We start from the raw sequence: 24,934 nt of genomic DNA, 5'->3' as shown, positions 1-24,934 counted from the left end.
TGGCACCTCCGGACGCGCTTCTCTCCTGGGGTTGGGGGTCAGAGGTCAGCAGTCGCCTCTTCAAGCAGGGCTGTCGTCGTCGCGGCTGGGGGGGGCCCCGTCGGGCCCCACCACCCTTAGGCTGTATTCCGGCAGGATTAAATCTTAGCTAGTTTAGAAATAGTTAAAACTGTTAGGAACATTACGCCTGGTAACATCTCTACCGAGAGGTTGTTTTGTTATATGGAAGCTCATTAAAAGGCTTCATTTTGGTCAAATATTTTTCAATATCGTATGATAATGTCATGAATATTCCCTTTGCACTTGTTTTTATATTGCATATTAGTCACATGTTCTTTACAATTTAAATGCTTGTTTTGTCAAATTTTTGCGCAATCACGCAGTTTTTGATTTGAATCGTCAATTTATATGTATGTTTCTTCACATGTTTGTGCAATCACGTAATTTTTTGATTTGGTTGCTCAGTTGTACGTTTTTGGTCAGTAAGTTCAAGACATTGATACTTCTCTTGACGCAAATTGATATCTATTGTTGATAGAATTGTTGAATAAAACGGCAAAACTAATTGCCGAGATAAACATATTAAGTTTTGTTTATCTTCTTCACCCCGAATCAGAATGGTGTGAAAAATTATGAGTGTGGGTTCCTTTGTTTTTTTTCTTCATAAAGTATTTGGGCCCGTACCCCACTCATGTCCGAATGGGCCACACTCCCCCTTTTTTGTAAAAGTTTCCCCAACTACAGCAGAGATCTCAGTTCCGCGTTGATCGTTTGGAACACTTGTTGCGCGAGGGGGAAATACTAATTTTGGAGAGCATATGGAAATTTTGGGAGCCTGGTCACTTTGAACATGGACTCTCGGCCTAGTATGGTAAGGGGAAGTGTCTTCCAGCGTTGGGCATCTTCCTTGAAGGCAAGCAGGATGCGGTGTATATTTTCTTTATAGGACCGTTGCTTGTCCGGTGTTAAATAAATCCCTAAGTATGTAAAACCATGGGTCGCTACCTGCAGAGTGTGGGGTAGGGATGGCCAACGTATCCCGTCCTGGGACTGAATATGACCAATTTGTGACAATTGATGGTGTATCCTGAATACGCGCCGTATGCGTTCAGTGCCTCAAAAAGGATGGGGAGGGTAGTTTCAGGGTCGGTAACATACAGGAGCTCTTGCACATTTTTGAACCTCATGTGTGTATGTTTTCTGAAGTTTCTAAAGTATGTTATTGACCATTAAAAATTTCATTTTCATATATATGCTATGGCTTTGTTCTTAGTTTGATATTGGTCATGGTTCTAAAAAATGTGCTGATGGGATGGGAATCTATGAAAGTTCCAATACTGGAGTAAGAAAGAACAAGTTACTTACCTTCGGTAACGCTTTTTCTGGTAGATACTATATCTGCCTGTGGATTCCTCACCTTGTGAATACCCCCTTGCGTCAGCAACATTCGGAAATTCTTTTTTCGTAGCCTCGCGCCGACGTGGACTCCTGACGTCATAGAGACACGACCTCGCTCGCGACTCCGCTGACGTCACCGACGCCTATAATAGGCCCACGCCGGCGTGATGACATCAGTTCCGCCCTTTTTTCCGTGCCATCGAGGCACACGGACGGACCAATGACAGTAGAAATATACAAGTATACACAGTACACAGTACTCAAGGCAAAACACACAGTGTTAAGCAAAAGCAGGAAAGCAACTGAAACATTTCCTTGACAATAAAATATATATATATATTACACTACAGTAACTCTGGCATAGAAGAGTGGACAACGGGGAGGCGGGTGGGTCAGTGAGGAATCCACAGGCAGATATAGTATCTACCAGAAAAAGCGTTACCGAAGGTAAGTAACTTGTTCTTCTGATAGATACATCTGCCGTGTGGATTCCTCACCTTGTGAATAGAGTCCCACAGCAGTCCCCACTCCCGGAGGAGGGTGTCCACTCTTCTAAACCAGGAAATCCTGAAGGACAGAGCGCGCAAAATGGCCGTCCCTCCTCACTTCGGAATCCAAGCAGTAACGCTTCGCGAAAGTGTGGAGGGAAGACCAAGTCGCCGCCCTACAAATATCCTCCACAGGCACACCTCTAGCCAATGCTGAGGTTGAAGACTTAGCTCTAGTTGAATGAGCCCTTATACCCTCTGGTGGTTCCTTACCGGCCAAAGAGTAGCAGATCTTTATGCAGAGGACGATCCATCTCGATAAAGTTCTTTTATGGACCGCTCTTCCTTTCTTGCAGCCAGCAAATCCAACGAAGAGCTGGTCTTCCAAGCGAAAGTCCTTGGATCTGTCCAAGTAAAAGGACACCGCCCTCTTAGGGTCCAGACGGTGCAGTCTCTCCTCCTCCTTGGAAGGGTGAGGGGGAGGATAGAAGGTAGGTAGGGTAATGGACTGTCCTAGATGGAAGGGAGTTACCACCTTAGGCAGAAAAGCAGCCCTTGTCCTAAGAACCATTCTATCAACATGAATGGTCAGGAATGGGGGCTTGGAGCTAAGAGCTTGAAGCTCACTAACCCTCCTTGCCGAGGTTATTGCAACCAAGAAGACTGTCTTAAGGGTAAGAAGCCTCATGGGACATTTGTGGAGAGGCTCAAAGGGAGCCCCCATCAAAAAGGTCAATACAAGATTTAAATCCCACTGAGGCACAATGAAAGGTGAAGGAGGGAACATATTAGTAAGACCCTTCAAAAACCTTAAGACCACAGGAGACTTAAAAAGAGAGGGCTGGTCAGGCAAGCAGAGAAAAGCCGACAGCGCCGACAGGTAACCCTTTACCGTGGCAACCGCCAGACCCTGCCGCGCCAAAGAAAGAGCAAATTGTAGAGCATTAGACAAATGGGCCCTCAAAGGATCAACAGACCTTTCCCCACACCACGTGACAAATTTCGCCCATCTATAAGAATAGATGGACTTAGTGGAGTCACGCCTGGCTGACAAGATGACATCCACAACGTCAGGCGGGAGGGAAAAGGAATTCAGGTTGCCCCGCTCAATCTCCAGGCATGAAGGTGCAATGTCTGGAGGTGGGGATGTAAAACCTGCCCCTCCATCAGAGAGAGGAGGTCTGCCCTGAGAGGGAGACGGAGCGGCGGGTGAGAGGAGAGGTGGAGTAGATCTGTATACCACACCCTTCTTGGCCAATCCGGAGCGACCAATATGACTTGGGCCCGGTCTTGGCGAATCTTCCTCAGAACCCGAGGAATCAAGGGTATGGGGGGAAACGCGTAAAGGAGTTGACCTCTCCAACTCAACTGAAACGCGTCCCCCAAGGCTCCTTGCATCGGATACTGGAGACTGCAGAACGACAGGCAGTGCGCATTCTCGCGAGTGGCAAACAGGTCCACCCGAGGAGTCCCCCACATCTGAAAGATGTCGTGAACCACCTCCGGGTGCAGCCTCCACTCGTGGTCGGCAGAGAACTGCCGACTGAGACTGTCTGCACGAACGTTCAGAACACCGGCCAGATGATTTGCCATCAGACAAATCTGATGGTCCTGAACCCAGGACCAGAGACGCAGAGCCTCTCTGCAGAGACACTGCGACCCTACTCCTCCCTGCTTGTTGATGTACCACATCGCAGTCGTGTTGTCCGTCAGGACTTGAACAGACTGACCGCGAAGGGAAGGGAGGAAGGCCTTGAGCGCCAAACGTATCGCCCGCAATTCTAGAAGGTTGATGTGAAGCAACCTTTCCTCTGGAGACCAAAGGCCTTTGACCTCCAGATCCCCCAGATGAGCACCCCACCCGAGAGTGGATGCATCCGTTATCACCGTGGCCACCGATGGGGGAAGTTGAAAAGGCTTTCCTTGGGACAGATTGCCTTCCACGCCCCACCAAGACAGATCCGCTGCAGCTTCTCTGGAGATCCTCACTGACTCCCTGAGGTCTCCGCTGTGCTGATACCACTGCCTGCGGAGACACCACTGGAGCGCCCTCATGTGCCAGCGTGCATGGTTGACCAACAGAATGCATGAAGCCATCAGACCGAGCAGGCGAAGGACCTTCAGGACTGGAACGACCGCTCCATTGTAAAACAAAGGAATCATCTCCCGTATGTCGCGAATCCTTTGAGGGGGAGGGAATGCACGACATACGGTTGTGTCCAGTACCGCACCTATGAACAGGTTGCGCTGGGAGGGCACCAGGTGAGACTTGGGTACATTTATTGAAAAACCCAACCTGTACAACAACTGGGTTGTCTCCCGCAAATGATGGAGCACTCTCTCTGACGACTCCGCCTTGATCAGCCAGTCGTCTAAATAAGGGAATACCGGAATCCCTGACCTTCTGAGATGTGCCGCCACCACTGCCATCACCTTGGTGAAGACTCGAGGCGCAGTAGTAAGTCCAAACGGAAGGACCGCAAACTGGTAGTGCTGCGATCCCACCGTAAAACGGAGATACCTCCTGTGCGACTTCAGGATTGGGATGTGAAAGTAAGCATCCTGCAAGTCGAGTGACACCATCCAGTCTTCTTCTTGCAGCGCTTGAAGAACCTGAGCACGGGTGAGCATCTTGAATTTCTCCTGTTTCAGATAGAGATTCAAGATCCTGAGATCCAGGATTGGACGAAGCCTGCCATCCTTCTTCGGAATCAGGAAATACCGGGAGTAGCATCCCTGACCCCTTTCCTGCTCTGGGACCACCTCTATCGCACCCTTTCTTATCAGAGTTAAAACTTCCTCTTGCAGAAGAGACAGATGCTCCTCGGAGCAATACCCTTGGCAAGGAGGGAAATTGGGAGGGAATTCCCGAAAGGGAAGGGCATACCCATTTTCTACAAGATTGAGAACCCAAAGATCTGACGTAACCGATTCCCAATCCTGTAGAAAATGGGTAAGCCGGCCCCCAACCGGACCCACATGATCCTGAATGTCGGATCTAGGGCTGCTTCTCAGGGGCAGGAGGGTTGGAGGAAGTGGAGGAGGAAGAGACCTGACGTCCACGAGGACGCACTCTTTGCTTTCCCCTGTAGGACCTGTATAAGGAGTTTTGCTGCTGCTGCTGTTGCTGCTGCTGCTGGCCTTGCCGGAAATTCCGAAAGGCAGGACGGCCAAAACCTCTGAATCTTCTGCCAGTTGAAGAACCTCTCATTTGGAGACCCAGGGATTTAGCAGTCGCCTTGCAATCTTTAAACCTCTCAAGGGCCGCATCAGCCTTCTTCCCAAAAAGGCCTGAACCATCGAAAGGAAGATCTAATAATGTCGCCTGAACATCAGCCCAAAAGTCAGAAGATTTCAACCAGGCAGACCTCCTAGTAGCGACAGCAGTGCCCATAATGCGCGCCACAGAGTCTACAGTATCCAAACCGCTCTGAATGACCTGGCGAGCCGCTGCCTGAGCGTCAGAGATGACTTCCTCAAAATCCTTCCTGCTGTCATCAGGAACTTTTGGAACCAAAACATGTAAAGAGTCCATCAGAGCGTGTAAATATCTCCCCATCAAGCAAGTGGCATTTGATGACTTCAATGCCATACTGGCAGAGGAGAAGGACTTCTTTGCCACCTGATCCTGCTTCTTTGCTTCCTTCTCAAAAGGAACCTGAGGGAAAGCACTAATGTTCTTTTTGGAGCATGCAGCCTGAATGACCAAACTCTCCGGTGAAGGGTGAGAGGTTAAAAAGGCAGGATCATCAGGGGCAACCCTGTATCTTCTGGCTACACTTTTAGAGACAGCTGGAGCCGACAAAGGTTTTTTCCACACCTCCAGAATGGGCTCTGTTAGAGCATCATTGAAAGGAAGAAGAGGTTCCACCACTGAACTCGGATAATGGAGTACTTCAGTCAGAATATTAGATTTGAATTCTGCTGTAGGCAAAGTCAACTTAAGCAGACTGGCAGCCTTTCTCATAATCAAATGATAGGGTTGAATGTCCTTAGAAGGAGTACTAGAACCTGATGGTAACTCCCACTCTGGAGAGAAATCCAGGCTTCCTGCTTCTGCCAAATCTTCAAAAGTATCTTCATCCAACTCACCCTCCTCAAGGTCAGATTGTGAGTCCAAAAACCTCCTTTCCTCCAGAAGGCGCTGAGCCTCTCTTCTGGATCTCATCTTGACCTGTTTTGCCCTCGGATCCACCATCGGCTCCGACGGATTCGGAATCGACGTCGGGATCGAATCCGCAGGTTCAGAGGGATGTGTTCTAGGCCGACCCGGAGCAGGCGAAGCCGGAACCGGCGTCGACGGCTTCGGTGGAGCCGGAAAATGCCACGGCGGCGTCGGAGCCGGCATGTAAGGCATAAATGGAGCCGGAGGGTAGGAGTGAGGGACTCCTAAGTTAAAAGCCAAAGGACCCATGGGACCCGAAGGTGCACCAGAGGGGTACCACGACCTCGAAAAGACTCCATACATCGCGTTGAGAAACGCAGAAGGGTCCTGGCCTGGGGCAGGAAATGGTGGATGAAAACCTTCAGGCCTGTCCCGAGGAGCGTTCGGATTCGGCTCACCTAAGGGCTCGGAACCCTCATCCTCATGAGGCTCCTCCTCATCTCGGACCGGGGACGGCGCCGGAGATGGATTCGGAGCCGGATTCGGAGTCGGAGACGGAGCCGGAGACGGCGCCCGTGACTCAGAAGGGGAAGCCTCACCTTCAGGTTCTGGATCCGAAACTTCAATGGTCACCACCTTCGAACGAACCTTCGGTGACCTCGACCTCGACCCCGACTCCTTACCAGAACGACGTCGGGACTCATGTCTCCTCTTCTTATGTTTCCTCTTCTTTGAAACATGGTCCGAAGCCGACTTCGAAGACGACCTTCCTCTAGATCTAGACCTGGACCTCGATCTCGACTTCGACCTCGCCCTTCGAGAACGAGACTTCGACGATTTTCCTTTTCCAGCTTTCATTTTAGCCACCAGGAGCTTCGCCTCTCTCTCCCTCAGGGCCTTCGGGTTCATTTTCTTACACAAAGAGCAGTCCTCCACATCATGGTCCGAGCTCAAGCACCAGATGCAGTCGCTGTGTGGGTCGGTAATGGACATCATTTTGCTGCATTCTCTGCAGGGCTTGAAGCCGGTCTTTTTTGAAGACATTGTCGAAGAGACAGGATACAGAGACGCAGAAAATGTTAATAATATAGACAACAAAGTATCCGTTGGCTACAGAGATTCCCGATAACCGTTAGCGTCGACGACGCGGAAAAAAGGGAACTGATGTCATCACGCCGGCGTGGGCCTATTATAGGCGTCGGTGACGTCAGCGGAGTCGCGAGCGAGGTCGTGTCTCTATGACGTCAGGAGTCCACGTCGGCGCGAGGCTACGAAAAAAGAATTTCCGAATGTTGCTGACGCAAGGGGGTATTCACAAGGTGAGGAATCCACACGGCAGATGTATCTATCAGAAACAAGATACTTACCTGTAACTGTGGTTCTCCAGTATTGGAAACTTTCATAGATTCCCATGCGACCCACCCGCCTCCCCTGGGAAAGCTTCCATCTTCAGTGGTTTGGTTACACAACGGCTACGAAAATCTGAGGTTCTGAGCTTCTCTCAGGAGGGTTCTAATGGGTGAGGCTAATCTGATTGGTTGTTCATTTTTTTGGTCTTTTACAAAAAGAGGTGGATAGGTTGCAAAACAAGAATGGGCCTAGGTCTAGGTTCTGTTTTTGTAATGATTTCGTTTGCTATTTTATGTATACCGGGGACTCCCATTCCGACGACGGGGAATGATACAAGCATGGTAATCTATGAAAGTTTCCAATACTGGAGAACCAAAGGTAAGCAACTTGTTTTCTTTCCACCACAGAAATATGAGGAAAATGTTTTTTTTTGTGACAATTTCTTTAGGTTTGCAAGGAATTCTGGGTAACAGAACCTAGTGAGAGCCAGTCCAGTCACCCCAACCTGGATTCCCCTGGGTGTCTAGTTTTCAAAAATGTATAGGTTTGCAAGGTTTCCCTGGGTGCCGACAGAGCTAGGGTTAAAAAACTACAGCTAGGCACTTATCAAAAAAAGGGCCTTTTTTCACTGTGAAAATGTGGTGTGTCCATGTTGCATTTTGCGCTGTTTCCTGTCACGGGCACTAGGCCTATCCACACAAGTGAGGTACCATTTTTCTTGGAAGACTTCGGGGAACTCTGAGTGGGTGGAATTTTGTGGATCCACTCAGATTCCAGAACTTTCCACCACGGAAATGTGAGGAAAATGTGTTTTTCTTTACAACTTTTTTAGGTTTGCAAGGGCTTCTGGGTAACAGAACCTGGTGAAAGCCAGTCAAGTTACCCCAGCCTGGATTCCCCTGGGTGTCTAGTTTTAAAAAATGTATAGGTTTGCTAGGTTTACCTAGGTGCGGCAGAGCTAGGGTTCAAAACCACAGCTAGGCACTTTGCAAAAAAAGTGTCATTTTTCACTGTGAAAATGTGGTATGTCCGCGTTGCGTTTTGGGCAGTTTCCTGTAGCGGGCACTAGGCCTACCCACACAGGGGAGGTACCATTTTTCTCTGAAGACTTTGGGGAACGCGGGGTGGGTGGAATTTTGTGGATCCACCCATATTCCAGCACTTTCCACCACAGAAATGTGAGGAAATTAGGTTTTTTTGGCCATTCTTTAGGGATTCTGGGTAACAGAACCTGGTGAGAGCCAGTCCAGTCACCCCATCCTGGATCCCCCTAGGTGTCTAGTTAAATTTCTTTTTATAGGTTTCCCTAGGTGCCGGCAGAGCTAGGGTTAAAAAATGACAGCTAGGCACTTTGCAAAAAAAAGGGCAATTTTTCATTGTGAAAAAGGGTGTGTCCACGTTGCATTTTGAGACGTTTCCTGTCATGGGCACTAGGCCTACCCCCACAAGTGAAGTACTATTTTTATCGGGAGACTTAGGGTAACACAGAATTGTAGAGCAACTGTTATTACCTATTGATTTTCAATGCACTTCTGTCTTCCAAATGAAAGACAATGTGTAAAAAGAAGTCATTTTGAAAAATGACATAATTCTCATGAGGGTATAGCTATTCCCAATTTCAGGAATGTGCAAATATCTACTGTTTCTAAACTCTATATTTTGTTCCCATTTCAGAAATAGATAGGTGTCTTTCATACCGATTTTTCCATGTATACATTTTCCCAGAATTATTGCTATATACCCGGTACATAATAAAAAAACATTGCAAGTTGCTGCTCAGTTATTGTCTCTGGGCTCGCCGGGATCTTAGTGAACCTACAAGTCCTATATATCTCCACAACCAGAAACGTCCAGCGGATGTAACTGTATATTGCTTTCAAACAGCTGTCATATTTAGCAGAAGTTACAGGTGAAAATGTTGATACAAATGGCTGTTGTTTTCAACTAATTTTCAATTTTCCTCATATTTAACTGTTAGTTTCTATAAAGAAACCTTGAAGGATCTACACAAATGACCCCTTGCTGAATTCAGAATTGTCTACTTTTCTAAAATGTATAGCTTTCCAGGATCCATTATTGCTTTCATACCAATTTCTACCATTAACTGGAAGGAGGTTGAAAGCACAAAAAATAAGAAAAATAGTCTGTCCCAGAAAAATGCCAAAACTGTATCAAAATGTGTTTTCTGACAAAAGTCTGCTGGGAGATGGTGATTTCAGCACCACAACCCCTTTTTTGATACCATTTGCTGGGAAAAAAACAGACGCTTTCATCTGTAGCCCTTTTTTCCCATTTTTCAAAAAAAGAAAAAAGTCGCTGTATTTTGGCTAATTTCTGGGTCCTCTCCATGGGTATCCACAATCCCTGGGTACCTTTAGAATCCCCATGCAGTTGGAAGAAAAGGACGCAAATTTGTATACTTTTTGTGGTCAAACAGTTACAGGGGCTTAAGCGCGTACTACCCCAAATAGCCAAAAAGAGGCTTAGCACAGGGGGGAAAAGGCCTAGCAGCGAAGGGGTTAACAACGAATGAGTCGTTGTAAAGGCATGCATGGTAAAGGCATATTCGTGATTATGAATTTCGTTGTTTGGCCTTCGTGGAACTGGCAGGCGTGGTTAACACATACGTGGTTCCATCATACAACCCAAGCTATTACAAACCACTCTCTCATGAATACAAACACATTTGCAGACACAGGCCCAAGCACACGTAACAAAGACATAAATATATGCAGTCCCCAGCGGACAGACACACACAACACTGGAGACTGATGAAAATAAAACTTACCTTTGGCAGACCCCTTCGAGCCTGCGTGCTTTTAAACTGGTTAGCTCACAATTCTACACTTTTCCGCCACCAACCTCTGCAGCACACCAGAACAAGTTCCATGAGTTTCTGCCCGATCAGAAGCAGGGAAAGATCTTGAGGTAGACCCTTTTTCTCTTTTGCGACTTCTGAAAGGTAAGAGCACGTATGATTGACAAGCCCTGAAACTCCATTATCTGACATGCTTCCCTCCTTGCATGACGCAAGTGCAGCATGTCAGATAGTAGTGTGACTGTGAGTCTGGGCTATAACAGCACACATGCACAGATAGGTAGCGGAGCCCTTTTCTACTGTCAAACTGACATTACAGCTTTATCATGCAAACAAACGGTCAGTGAAATCGTTTCTTTTCATGTAAAACTGAAAGCAGTTAGTGGTGAGGGTGATGGGGCGACTCCCCGGCGCCCCCTACGGTGGAGCTGCAGCTAGCCTGCAAGCATATATATGTCAGCCTTTGTCTCCTTAAATCGAAAGTGGTATAACTGCTAGAATACACAAGCACTTGCAAGAGCTTGGAAACTGATACTTTGCACAAATTAAATTGCTTTCATTTACTATTTTTAGGTTGTCTTCACTATTTTGGATCCAGGTCAGAAATACCACATCCCTCTTTTGATGACCCCGTTTTCTTACACGACCTACAGAGGGAGCTAAGGAACTTTGGCACTACCGTCGCGCCGCAGCATCATCTCTACTGATTGCAAATTTCTCGTCGCCCTGAAACGATTCTGGATATCCAAACCCTGCCCTTGGTGCCAGAGCTGGCCTGTAGAATATTACTGTACTAGGGCAGGAAAGTTGTATCACAGGCCCTTTAATACTGCTTTTCAAATGCTCATTAAAATGCTCCTTGATTATTGTGCAGAGGAAAGTATCTTATTGACCAATCGAGCGGGGAGTGAAGGAAAGTAGATGTTATTATGCACAAGGCATGTAATTAGCCTGTAATGACACACTGATTCGGAACATTTTACAGATGGGTTTCATATAGAAAGTGTGTTAAATTGGCATAGGTTAGATGAAACACCTCTGCCAATGGTGTCACAAAAATCCATAAGATGAAGCTGTAAGGTGTCCACACGACTCTGCATCAACCAAACCACCTCACACTAAAGTGTAGGTGAAAAAGCCAGGCCGTCAAATCTAGTTTGGTTCTGCACATTAGCACTTGTTTTTTTGATGAACAAGTCAAATCGTTGAGATTAGTGTACACTGCATAGTTCATTATTACCACTATAACTCTAAATTGCTTTTGATGGGGTGTAGTTGAGGTGGTGTCTGTGTGGTTAATTTTTATCTCTGTACCCTAGGGATTTTTTTGAAGATATTAAAGGATTGATTGATGGCCCTTTCCTCCCGGGTCATCTGTGTATCGTGTTTTTTAATATCAAGAGGCATGGCCTGAAATGATGACAGTCTGCAGATTGCACCATGGCTTGCAGCATGGGGTAGGCAAATGAGAGGTTCGGAGATCAACCACGAAGAAAAACATTATAATGGGAAAGTGTTTCGTGAAAGCCCGGCAGAGCCTGTTAAGTATTCACTAGAGAGAGCATGCTTATTTCAGTGACTTACCGAATACAAAATAACTTAATTTACAATTAAAATATGTTTTAATAAGGTAGTTTTAGAAAAAGTCACATCTGTTTTCAAGGCATAAAAGTAATGTTTCTCTCCTTTCTCCATCTCTCAAAGATCGTTAAAGTGCAGGAGTGGGATATAGATATATTGATTTATATACACAGTTTTCTGTGAAGTGGATAAGGCAATGTTTTTAGTGTTCAGCACCATTGTAAGGCAATCATTTTCACTACGAGGGGACAGAAACAAGTCCAGCAGTGCCCTGGCCGAAGACTTGTCCCGCGACCATGCTTTCCAGCGGCTGGAACCCTAGCTCCTCCACAGGGATCCCAAAGGCCCGCAGCTTTGCCTCATAGGTCCGCAGCAGATCATTGTGAGCCTGGCAGGAAACAAAGAGCATAGAATTATTCTTCTGCTGACTCCCCACTGACAATGCTCAACACAGTGATCAGAACACGCCAGATGTCACCAGCTAGCAGATAGGTTTTGAAAGGCAGACATGAAAAAGATGATGGATTTAGTCAAAGGTGCCAGGCCACTAAATCATGCATATTGTAAACACGACTGAGATTCTGCTGTAACAGAGTGTGTATGTACCCCTGCATATTCACATTTTAGATGTTTGGCCCACATTTGACACAGGCTTTTTGGAGTATATAAAGTAGTTTTTTTTACGTACTCTTACATATTTTTGTGAATTGGCCCCATATAAATCTACAATGGGAATAAAATGTGAACATGTAGGGAATATTCATGCAAAATTGGTACAAAAAGAAAAAATTGTGCCCTCTGCACTTTTACTAATGGAGAGTTGGACGTTTGGGGGCTGAATCACAAAGGCATGAATTAATATGTAAATGAGCCCTCCTTTAGTAAGACTTGCCATACTCGTAAATGCTTTGTGAACAGGCCTCATAGTGACTGGGAAATGGCGAATAATAATAGAAACAAAAATAACTTATTTTTTTAAGCATTACCTTATTTGTGGTTAACCTTTTTTGTTTCAGTGCCTTGTTGCTAGGCATACGCTTTATATACCTCAACACATCCATAGGAATACTAAAGAAACCTACTACAATATGCAATGCACCGAAAAGCCTAAAACAGGAACAGGCACCCTACTTGTGTAGGCAAAATGCTCCCCCCATCAGAGCCTTTTGAGTATTGTACAACCTTCAGATGAGAGACAAATAACTGCTAACAATCTCAGTGGGAGCTGGCAGCTTTTGTACCAAGAATACTCTGTTCCATTCCACAGGCACTTCACTAAGCCAGCTCAATAGGTAGACCAAGGCCCTAAACACAAGTTTATAGCTGAAAACAGGAGATTTTGCCCAGGGATCAGAATTATGAGTTTTGTGATAATTATCACAGCCTAGGTCAAACCTCCTGAAATTTGTAGGGAGAAAGGCATGAAAACAAGACAAAACATTGAAATATGATTAGAGACTAGCTACTGATTGCTTACCTTAGAATACTCCCAAAGTTGGTTTCACACTGGATCCAGAAAATGTTGAGCAGTATGTCTCCCAGTGTGCTTAGGGATGTCACCTAATACCTTAAAAACTAGTGGGGTTAAACACTGGTTCCTGTCACAAACAAATGTCTGCAACATATACTCACCTCTTTGCCTCTGAAGCAGAGAAACGACTCCAAGGCCTGGGAAGATTTTTGCGCCTTGAACGCCAAGGTGCTTTTGGGAGTGTCTCATCAAGAGTATGGTATCCACAACTCCTCAGTATTAGCATTGGTCCTCCGATCAGGTTGCCCCTTCGGAAGAATCCCGTCACAGCAACAGGACAGGGTCTGCCCCTGAACCTGCGCACGCTCAGTCTTCATGCATTGAGACTGAGCGGCGGCAACTGACTGTTTTTGATCTCCCTTCAAAACTCTGCGATATCATTCTGGCAGCCAGGCATTCCTCAAGTAAGACAGTATATGCCTGTTGTTGGCGCAACTTTGTAGCTGGGTGTGCTACTAAAAATGTTGAACCTCCTCTGCACCTTTGTCCGTGGTGTAATATGTTCTTTCTTTAGCCCAGCAAGGCTTTGCTTGGGGCACAGTTTCCACAGAAAGCCCTTATCATGCCCTAATGGGACCTGAACTTGGTTCTGACCTTTTTGATGAGTTCTCTCCAGGAGATCCTCGTCAACAGTCATGAGCATTTCAATGTTCCCGCCCATGCACGGGGACCCCGGAAAATATATAAAATTATATATGAAAACATATATACTGCTCTATATATGTGTATATATATATACACACACATATAATTTTTTTTTTTTAAATATATATTAATAATCATTGCAGCCTTATAGGCTAAACAATGCTGTGAGATCTTGTCTTTGCACATACACAAACAAATCGGGAAGACCAAAAGACACTTGAACTGCTTTTAATGAACAGCAGAAAAGTTGTCCTGCAAAGAGAAAGGCAGGCATTGTTAGTCCATAGGCTGCATTGTAACTTCAATAGCATAGAAACTGAAAGCAAATGTAGAAACACAAAAAACTGGCACTGTGCCTTTAAGGCAGCCATGCCCCCTAGCTTCCCATCATGCCTCAGGGGTGACAGTTAGGTCAGTTGTTCTTTCCGAATTTCAGTCAGGACCCTGGTTAATCAGCTCCACAGATTTCTTTTACTTTTTTGTCAGAAATTATCTACTATTTTCACCTAAAACCATTTACTTCAACATCTAACACCTGTTGGAGTAGTGCTTTACATTTTATCAGGCAGTTTGGCATTTTTTCTCTCAGAAATGCATTCTCTGTTTGATCCTTGTCCTTCCTGTGGCAAAAAGGCCAAAACAGATTCTCATTCTGTTTGTTTTCTCTGCCTACCAGATTCTCATGTTCCTGAGACTTGCCAACACTGCCAATCTTTATCAAGACATACTCTCTCGGACAGAGAGAGGATTCGCCTTCATGGTGTCTCTGAGAAAGGTAAAAGCTTCTACCTCTAGAGGCAGGTCTCTTGTGAGACAGAAGAAGAAGAGACCCAGATCATCTTCCAGAAGCAAAATCACGGTCTGTTCTTCATCGGTGTCGGGCGTGGCATTGAAAATGCCTCCACTGGCGAAGAAAACATCGACGACAATCCCTTCAACGGCGGGTTTGCTGTTGAGAGTATTTCGGTCGTCGTCGTAGACTTCCAAACACAGAGGTATGACATCAGCGTGGAATCCTCAGCGATGGTCGGCGTCCAGGAGTCGCTCTTCGTTGCTGCGGGATCGCCCGACGTTGAGAAATCGCTCTCCATCGTCACAGTCGGTACGGCGTTTGATGTCGAGGTGCAGTCCTCTGTTGCGTCAACTAGACGGCGATCAACGTCGAGGCCTAGATCATCTATGACGTCAAAAAAGGGTTCAACGCCGAAGCAGACCCCTCCATTGCAGCCCGCAAGACAGAGCTCAACGTCGAGGCCTAGATATTCTATGACGTCGAGAAGGGATTAGACGTCGAGACGGACTCCTCCGTTGCAGCCCATGAGAAGGCACTCAACGTCTAGACCTAGATCGACGGTGTCGAGAGGTTTGACATTGAGAAGAATTTCACCATCACATTCTCCTCGTAGCGACGTTGAGGCTTGGGACTCTGTTGGGTACTCCTCTTCCAACGTCAAAGCACAAGACCCCGTAGACGGGGCATCGGTTGACATCGAGGCAAAAATAATCTATACGGCGGACATCGAGGCCAAGGTCTCCATCAGGGGACTCACAGGTCTTAGTGGCGCATAGCCGCTAAAGGTCGAGACACTCACAGGTATCAACGTCGTCACATCATTCGACCTCAGTGAGACACCGTTCTGCATCAAAAGACCTCTCGGAGCATTCAGCGTCGCCTGCAGGATCTACACAAGTCATCTCGACGTCAAGAAGCTCTTCTTCTCCATCTCCAGAACGGCGAATGCAGAAATCCACTCCGCAGATCACAGTTCCTCTTAGACAACGAGGAGAAGACCATAGATCTCCTTTTGTTCATCTCTCTCCCAGATGGCTCCTCCCAATCCATCACTGGCAGAAAGAGACATCAACACAGGTTCAACAGCCTTTGGACTATTCAAGTCCTCACCATAGATCTCCTCTGGCTCGGCTGGTGAAGGCAGTAGACCGATCACTCACCACACCATCCAGGAGTCTCCAAAGGGACAAGTCGCTATCAAGTCATAAATCCACTTCTCATGGCCGTCTTAGGAGACGAAGATCACCTTCTTGGTCGTCCTCCTCGACCCACAACTCCAAGAGGGATTATTCTCCCACACTAACGGACAGTCCACCCTTCAGAGTGTCACCTGACGACGACATCAGCACTTTTCATGATGTCCTGTCAAGAGGAGCACAAAAGTTAAACATAGATGTGTCTGCACCTCAGACATCTATGTCTGTTATTTTTGAGACTCCGCATCAGAGGTCTGCGTCGAGGCATCTGCTGCCATCAGTTCCTGGTCTCTTACAACCAATCATGGACTTTCCTTTACCCCAAAACACAATCAAAACGGCTCTGGCAAGGATCTTAAAGAAATATAGACCAGCAGAGAAAGATCCTCTGTTCCTCAGGTCAGACCCTCCACCAGATTAATTGATTATTAAGGCTGCAAAGAAGACCCATGCAGTGGTCTCTTCCTCGACGGTCCCCCCGGACAAGGAGAGCAGAGCTCAGGATTCTTGGGTGAGGAAAGCTCGCAGCTCTGCAGCTGCATCTTTGAAAATGTCTAGTGCTGCAGCCCTGTTGGGTCGTTACGATAGGGCATTGTGTGATTCGCTGGAGTGTTTCAAAGAAAAGCTGCCCAAAGAGGACCGCGAAGATTTTGGAGAAATTCTCCAGGAGGGAGCCCTCATTGCTAATCAAATGATCAGTGCAGCAGCAGATGGAGCATCTCTAGCTGTTCACTCATATTCGTCCTCCAGTAAAGACAAGAGTTCACCAACTGCCTTTGTTGAGTCAGGAGGTATCCACTCTAATACATAAATTGGCCATAGAGGAGGTTCCTCCATCACAATGAGGAAAAGGAGTATACTTCAGATACTTCCTAGTTCAAATCAAGGGTCAAAAAGAGTTTCAGGCCTATTCTGGATATTCGTTCCCTCAACAAAGTCATCCAAAAAGAAAAGTTTCATTTGCTGGCGCCCCATCAAATGTATCCACATCTTCAGAAAGGAGACTGGATGTGCTCGATAGACCTCCAAGATTCCATGTTCCTATTGTTCCACGACATCGGAAGTTCCTGTGCTTCATGGTAGGCTCCAAGCATTATCAGTACAGAGTCCTGCACCTTGAGTATTCACAAAATGCATAGCAGTGGTAGCTGCTGCTCTATGTCGCCAAGGTCTGTTCGTCTATCCATATCTCGACAACTGGCTTCTAAAGGGCTCATCTCAAACTGTGAACGACCACTATTGAATCTGCCTGAAATTGCTGCAATGCTTGGGCCTTCATGTAAATATGGAGAAATCGATCCATCAGCCCACTCAAAGTATTCCCTAGCTAAGGGCTACTCTGGACTCAATCACAGGAAAAGTGTCTCCTTCGGAGGAGAGGCTGTTATCAATCAAGTTGAAGTGCAATCTCCTTCAAGTTCATCAGCCCTCAGTTCGGCAGGTTGCATCACTCCTGAGGTCGATGGCATCTTGCATTTTTCTGGTTCCCAACACCAGACTGAGGATGAGACCTCTGCAGCAGAACTTGGAAGACAAATGGGATCAGACGTTGGCACAACAGGAAGACTGGATTCTTCTTTCCCAGTCCGCGAGAACTTCCATCCCATGGTGGATTCATCAGAAAAATCTCCTGGTGGGAATGTCTTTCCACCATTCTCCTCCGACACAATCCTTCATCACAGACGCCTCAATTCAGGGTTGGGGAGCACACATGGGTCTTCTGCAGACTCAGTACAGGTTGTCGGGCAAGGAACAAACATATCACATAAACATGCTGTAACTACGGGCAGTACATCTAGCCCTCAAGATGTTCTACCCGTCCATACAGTCCAAGTCAATATTAGTACAAACGGACAATACAACCACCATGTACTACCTAAACAAGCAGGGGGGAACTCACTCTTGCGTGCTGACCCTGAAGGCTCAGGCTATCTGGCATTGGCTCCTGTCCAGGCAGCTCTCAATCACAGCAGTTCATCTGCCAAGGGAGCAGAATTCACAGGCAGACTCTCTAAGTCGTCACTTCGTAGATCAACACGACTGGGTATTAAACGACACAGTGGTGGTTGGACATTTTTCAGCAATGTGGTCATCCAACCATCTACCTCTTGCGGACAAGTCAAACAAAGAATGCCACACCTTCACGTCATCGTTTTGCCGACCAGGATCAATAGGGAATGTCCTTTTGATCGACTGGTCAGGAACCTTTGTCTACGCTTTTCCACCTCTTCCTCTCATCCCGAAGGTCATACCCAAATTCACACGCTCCAGAATAAGGAGGATTCAGATAGCATCAGACTGGCCATGGCAGTGGTGGTACCGGACCTTCTACATCTTTCGGAGTGTCCACACAGGAGGCTTCCGTGCAGACCAGATCTTCTGTTCAAAATGAACGGGTGGATCCATCATCCCAACCTTCCCTAGCTGAACTTAGCAGCATGGCCCCTGAGGTCCTCCAGTATGGCCACCTGAATCTCCCTCGGGACTGTATGAACATTTTGAGGTAGTCAAAAAGACCTTCCACAAGACATTCCTATTCTTTTAAATGGAAAAGGTTTTCTTTGTGGTGTATACGTAATGGTTTCCACCCTACCAGGGGGCAAGAGGAGGTACTTTTACCTTATCTCCTACATTTAGCCAAGTCAGGTCTAAAGTTTACTTCCATTAAGGTACACCTTGTTGCCATTACGGCTTACAGAAATTCTCCAAATCAACCTTCTTTTTTCCAGCTCCAGGTGGTTAAGGATTTACTTCAGGGTTTAATGAAAGTATCCCCCTCTCCCCCATGTCCAGCCTCTTTCTCCTCCGTGGGAGTTGAACCTGGTTATTTCCAAACTTATGGGTCCCCCTTTTGAACCTATGCACAAAACGACCCTTCAGCACCTTACATAGAAAACCGCCCCTTTTTGGTGAAGATTACTTCAGCTCGTAGAGTAAGCGAGATTCAGGCGCTCTGTTCCAAAGAACCGTACATCATTTTTCACCACAACAGAGTGGTTTTATGGACCCACCCCTCCTTCCTTCCAAAGGTGGTGTCGGATTTTCATGTCAAACTATCTCACTACCTTCTTTCTTTCGCAATCCTTCTACCCCAGCAGAAAGGTCTCGCCATTCCCTAGACCTTACAGAGTTCTGAAATTCTACGTATATAAGTCCAAGACAATTGGAAAGTCTGATCAGTTATTTCTAAACCATGGTGCCATCAGAACAGGTTTCCCAGCCTTCAAGCGTTCCATTTCCAGATGGATAGTGTCTTGCATCAAGCTGGCTTATCTATTGGCAAATAAACCCCTTCTGGCTTCTCCCAAACTGCATTCCAGTAGGGGGAAAGCGGCTACAGTGGCTTTTCTACACAATGAACCGATGGCTGAGATCTGCAAGGCAGCCACTTGGAAATCGGTACATACTTTCACGAGACATTATTGTCTTGACTCTGATTCCAGAGCAGATACTCAAGGAGGCCAAGCCTCTTTGAAGAATTTATTTCAATGCTAAAGTCATTTGAATTGATTCTTAGATGTTACTGTCATGTATGGTGCTCATTTGCCCACAGGAAGAGGGGATGGGCTTGCTACTCGATTCAAGTGCTTATGACTATTGATGAGGATCCCCTGGAAGAGAAGGATAAGTTATTTACCTGTAATCCTAGTTCTCTTCCAGGTGTATCCTCATCAAAGCAACCTCCCTGGGCAAATGATCCAAAATTGTCATCTCTTTGTTCCATGGCCTCTGAGTCTCCGCAAAGAACAACTGACCTAACTGTCACCCCTGAGGCATGATGGGAAGCTAGGGGTCATGGCCGCCTTAAAGGCACGGTGCCCGTTTTTTTAGTTTCTACATTTGCTTTCAGTTTCTATGCTATTGAAGTTACAATGCAGCCTATGGGCTAACAATGCCTGCCTTTCTCTTTGCAGGACTAATTTTCTGCTGTTCATTAAAGCAGTTCAAGGGTCTTTTGGTCTTCCTGATTTGTCTCACAGCATTGCTTCTTCTAATATATCTGGAAGGCTGCAATGATTATTAAAATATATATATATATATATATATATATATATATATATATATTTGGAGCTGTATGTATATATATATATATATATGTCTTCATATATAATTTTTACATATTTTCCAGGGTCCCCGCGCATGGGCGGGAAAATTCAAATGCTTATCACTTTGATGAGGATATCCCTGGCAGAGAACTAGGATTACAGGTAAGTAACTTATCCTTCAGCCATATGCATAGTTGCCCTCTGAGTCTCTTGACCCACACAGCCGTTTTAGTGTCCATCACATCGGCCAGGAGTGTTCGCTAGCTGCAGGCTCGCTTTTTGCACTCTCCATACACTTTTAGTTCCTCAGAAAATTGGTTCTGACAACACGTACTTCTTTTCTGCAGAAAGTGGTGACACCCTTCCACGGCGGCCAGTACATCACACTGCCAACCTTCTATGGTCCTCCCCAATCTTCCAAAAAAGAAGTGAGACTCTACCGTCTGGACCTAAAAAGAGAGTTATCGTTCTTCATTGATTGCATCAAAGAGTACCTGGTGGACGATCAACCTTTCATTGGGCTTGTTGGAGCAAAGAAAGGAAAAGTTATGCAGAAGTGGACCATCTTCGGATGTTTTGTACACTGCAGTAAAATGTGCTGCGCTCTGGCCAAAAGTAACCCCCTGAGGGCTTGCAGGCTCATTCCACCAGAGACAAGGCTGTGACCACTGCATTAACTCATGAAATTCCTGTATGATGGTATCTGGTAGGCTGCTGTTAGATCCTAAATCAAAAATCTTTGATATAGGATCACTTTTACAGTTGTTGGTGGCCACCCAAACGTCCTGACTAATTTCACAAGCTCACAAAAGACAACGTTCAGATTGCCAGTTTTGCAGATAAACAGAATAGCAGCAACAACTGGGTCCATTCAGATTAGCACTACTGACAGTGACATCTAAGAGTGTTTAGAAACGTCAGGGGCCTGCAGCTTAAAACTGACCAGCAAAGTTAAAGATAGCCAGTATCAGGGAACCAAAGATTCTCTAGGCCTCCAGTGCATGCAGAGGGGAGTCATTTTTCCACCACTCCCACACCCCAGATCAGTGTATTGTACAACTGCCAATACCTGTGCACTCAGACAGTTGATTTAACAATGTGAGATTTATAGCAACTTTGGAATAAAAGCAGTCATTTAAAACAAGGCACATATGGCTTAGTCCTGATCAACAGGGTTTGACTACAACTTGTCTTCAGAAAGACACCCAATGCACAGCATAGACCTTCATCTTTCAAGCAAGTCACATATTTGGCAGTTCCTCTGGGTTAGGGGTTTTATCACAGCTTTGAGGAGAACATTTTATGGCACAGCAACTTCTCCCAGAGGTGCTCCTTTATGTCAAGATGAACTAAGGTGGTCAGTCCTTATCTAACACTGGGAGTACTCTCCCTAACCAATCAGAATAAGAATCATTTTCACAGGTATGTGCCGGCCAAACTAGGCAAGAGAAAATTACAGAAGTAGTGAGATAACGATTGCCCATCCCATCCGAAATATCTAGTCAAAGGAAGGATGTTATTGGTCACAACCTGTCTTTGTGCATACAGCATAGGGCGTTTGTGAGTGCTAGTTCATGGCTAAAAAGAGGGCTGGTAAAATGTGGATTCTATATCTTTGCCAGACAGCTATAGGATATATGAGGCAAAGGCTCCATGGGGCTGCTACAAGGATGAGTAAGGCAGGCACAGGTCCAGAAAATAAAAAATGGTAGTGTGGCTTGTGTAGCAGTGTACTGAGATTTTTCTCCTTACACCCTGTCAAAAGATAAAGTGCATGGCTCCTGAACCGTAAATCTCTTTTTGTTTCAAATCTGTTTTATTTTTCAGACAATACACCTAACACAGGTCTATTTGATACACAGCGTTAAGCCTACAACCCCACACAGGGCCGGCTGAGTAACTAGGCAGTACATTAATGTCGTTAGGAATCTACGCAGAAAGCAAGATTGTACACATCGTTTCGCCTACAACCCCTGAGGGGCAGGCCGCGTCTCATGGTGCATAGAGTGATGCCATCTGATCGTGTGAGAAGACAAGACCCCTGAGGTCTATCTTTGTAACAAACAGGCAACCAGCCCAAACTCAACAGTCGGCTCAACAAGGCCCAAGAACCCAAAGAGTGGCGGAAAGGAGAGAGAAGATAAAAGGAAAGGAAGGAAGGAGAAGGGGGAGGACAACACAGCAAGGGTAAGTGCAGTGTGTGCAGGGGTGGGGTACAGGGCAGAATGCCCGGTCCGGCACCAATGGCGATGGGGTCTCAATGCACGAGGGCAACTACGGAAGCAGTCTATCCGGATCGGGAGGAACAATAGCATCCTCAAAGAGGCGCAGCATCCTGAGCCTGGTAGGCACGTGGCGCGCATGTTCAACAGCACAGAGATATTTAACTAGGGGTTGCCAAACAGCCTTAAAACGCGCGTTGCGTGCTTGCAGCCGCACTGTGAAGAGCTCCATCGTGACAACATGCCATAAACGCACAAACCAGGCTGCGATTGGAGGGACTTCGGGTTTTTTCCAATACAGGGCTATAAGCTGCTTGGCCGCTCCTAGCATTTGGACCGCCAAAATCCAATCGCTCCGGGTGAGCGCCTTCAGGCCAGCAGGTTTGATGCCTATTAGGATTGTGCTCTTGGCTTCAGGCAAAGGGAACCCCAATACCCCCCTGATGTGGCTAAGGACCTCTTTCCTGAATAGGGTCAACGACGAGCATGCCCACCAAATATGAATAAAATCCCCCGAAGCAGACCGGCACCTCCAACACAAAGGAGAGGATGTAGGAAACATCTTGTGCAGATGCTGGGGTGTGTAATACAATTGAGTCATGAGTTTATAGGCATTTTCCCGCTGCGGGATGCTACGATATATTTTGGGAATATCATGCCATAGTCGACACCACTGCGCAGAAACAATGTCCGTGTCGGATACTGACTGCCATTAGTGTTGATATGGGTGAGAGGGTGGCGTCTTTAGATGCATCTGGTAGATCCGGGATATCAACCCCTTTGAGTCAACAAAAGAGCGGGCCAGTCGCTCGAAGGGGGTGAATGCACGTGTAGCCGCTTAATACATTTCCCCCTCGGACACCCAGTGCCTCAGCTGGGCATATTGCAATCCCGCTTCCGATGGGACACGGAAATCCTCCCTACATTGGGCGAAGGTCTTGAGTGTACCCCCCTCAAACAGATCGTTAATCACCCTGCAGTCTCCCTGTGTCCATTTGGCAAAGGTGCTCGTGCGATGTGCCGGTGGGAAGAACGGATTCCTCTCTATCGGGGTATGCGGTGAGGGAAATGTCGTGAGGCCTCTGCCCACAGCTATTTTATCCCATATTTCCAGAACCGTTCTTGTGGGTACCGCTATGTAGGCACTCCTAGAGCGTGCCACCCGATAATGCCATACAAGGTCCCAAATGGTTCGCCCGGTCACTGCCCGGTCCATATGCAGCCATTCCTTCTCACTCTCCGTCACCCCCCACTCCACCACAAAACGAAGGTGCGACGTCCAGTAGTAATCCACGAGGTTGGGGCAGGCCAGCGACCCCCCCCCCCCCATCCCCGTCTCGTGGCGCCATCAGGAGCTTCTGAGAGAACTGAGGTCGCTTCCCGCCCCAAATAAAATTAGTGAGGTAGCGTTGGAGGCCTCATATAAATGCAGCGGGATGGGCGTGGGGAGGCATTGAAATAAATGTACAATTTTAGGAAGGATCGACATCTTGATGGCATTGATTCTGCCCAGCCACGACAATACCAGGGGCCTCCACCTCCGTAGAGCTTCAAGGACCGTCCTTGCGTCTAGAGAGGGAGTCAACTGGAGGCCAAGGTAGCAAATGTGTTGGGAGGCCCATTGGTACGGCACAAGTTTTTCCAGGAGGGTAAATCTCTTTTTAAGATGTGTTCTTTTGTCCTCTACAGTCATAGTCTCGGGACCTCATTGATTACCCATGTATTTTGGCATTTTGTGAGAAAATGGGATGTGTAATATAGTGTAGTCGCACGACCTCACCCTGTATTTCATTTACAAATCCCTTTAGGAGTCTTAGGTTTCGTTTGTCAAACCTTCAGCTTAACCCTGGGTAGCTGTGGCTTGGAGCAGCAAGGCTTACACAAAGGAACATGTGTAAATCATCTAAACAGCACTGTAACAATCAAAGAAGGAATCAGACACCAGTTTATAAAAATAGACACTAAACTGAAAAAGATCCACTGGAGGGATCTAGAGATATACAGTTTACATGGTATAGTAAATCACCGATGTTCACTCAACCATGAACAAGCATGGGCAAATTCAATGAATTTGATACTTAGGGCCTCATTACGATGCTGGAAGCACTCGGACCACCATAGTCTCGTTGGAAGCGGATTAAGATGCAGGCATCCTGTACTCCGACCGACCACTGAAAGACTGCCGACTCAGACAGCCTTTCTCCGACCAACATGGCAGTCGGAGACAAAGAGCATCCATAGGGCAGTACTGGGATCTCCAACCGCAGTCCGGATTACTCCCTTGGATGCCAACTGTCAGTAGTGCTAATCTGAGGGGACCCAGTTGTAGCTGCTATTCTGTTTACCAGCAAAACTAGCATTCTGAACGTTGTCTTTTGTCAGATTGTGAAATTGGTCAGGATGTTTGGTTGCCACCAACAACTGGAAGCCAACCAGCTGCATTTTTTTGTACACAGTCCTACCCTTTTTAGGTCGACCATAGGCATTTTGCATGCACTGACTTGGAGACGTTCTATTCACTATGTGGGCTTTCATTCCGCCCCTCGCTGCTGATTGGTTAAAGAGTGTGTCACTCACAAAAGCATGCTTACTTGAGTTTTCTTTGCGATATATATCCCGTCTTCTAGTGTCTTGGTCCTTCCCTGGAGTATTGGCCTAATATAGGTATCCTTCATCTATACTGTATTATCCTTTGTATTTATGCACTCTTTTTATCATTGCAGAGTGCCCGTGTTTTTGGAAGGTTCCACCACCTCTCCCA

General features: G+C 46.5%; 2 protein-coding genes across 2 annotated transcripts in view; one reads left to right on the top strand and one right to left on the bottom strand.

Annotated features, from left to right (window-relative positions):
* LOC144797610 (EP-cadherin-like) overlaps positions 1-11,032 on the top strand; it is a 536,417-nt gene extending 525,385 nt beyond the window's left edge. The window contains exon 11 of the mRNA XM_078668300.1: positions 10,733-11,032. Within this exon, the coding sequence (XP_078524426.1) occupies positions 10,733-10,822 (90 nt within the window). The 3' untranslated portion in view covers positions 10,823-11,032. The remainder of the gene's footprint in view (positions 1-10,732) is intronic.
* A 730-nt stretch (positions 11,033-11,762) lies between these two features.
* The window catches only part of DRC4 (dynein regulatory complex subunit 4), a 149,777-nt gene continuing 136,605 nt past the window's right edge, over positions 11,763-24,934 (bottom strand). The window contains exon 11 of the mRNA XM_078668301.1: positions 11,763-12,128. Coding sequence (XP_078524427.1) covers positions 11,979-12,128 — 150 coding nt within the window. The 3' untranslated portion in view covers positions 11,763-11,978. The remainder of the gene's footprint in view (positions 12,129-24,934) is intronic.

This window comes from Lissotriton helveticus, chromosome 12 (genome assembly GCF_964261635.1).
Source record: "Lissotriton helveticus chromosome 12, aLisHel1.1, whole genome shotgun sequence".
In the NCBI taxonomy this organism is placed as follows: Eukaryota; Metazoa; Chordata; class Amphibia; order Caudata; family Salamandridae; genus Lissotriton; species Lissotriton helveticus.
The sequence above is the reverse complement of the archived record's forward strand: the minus strand, read 5'-3'. Positions and strand labels throughout refer to the sequence as shown.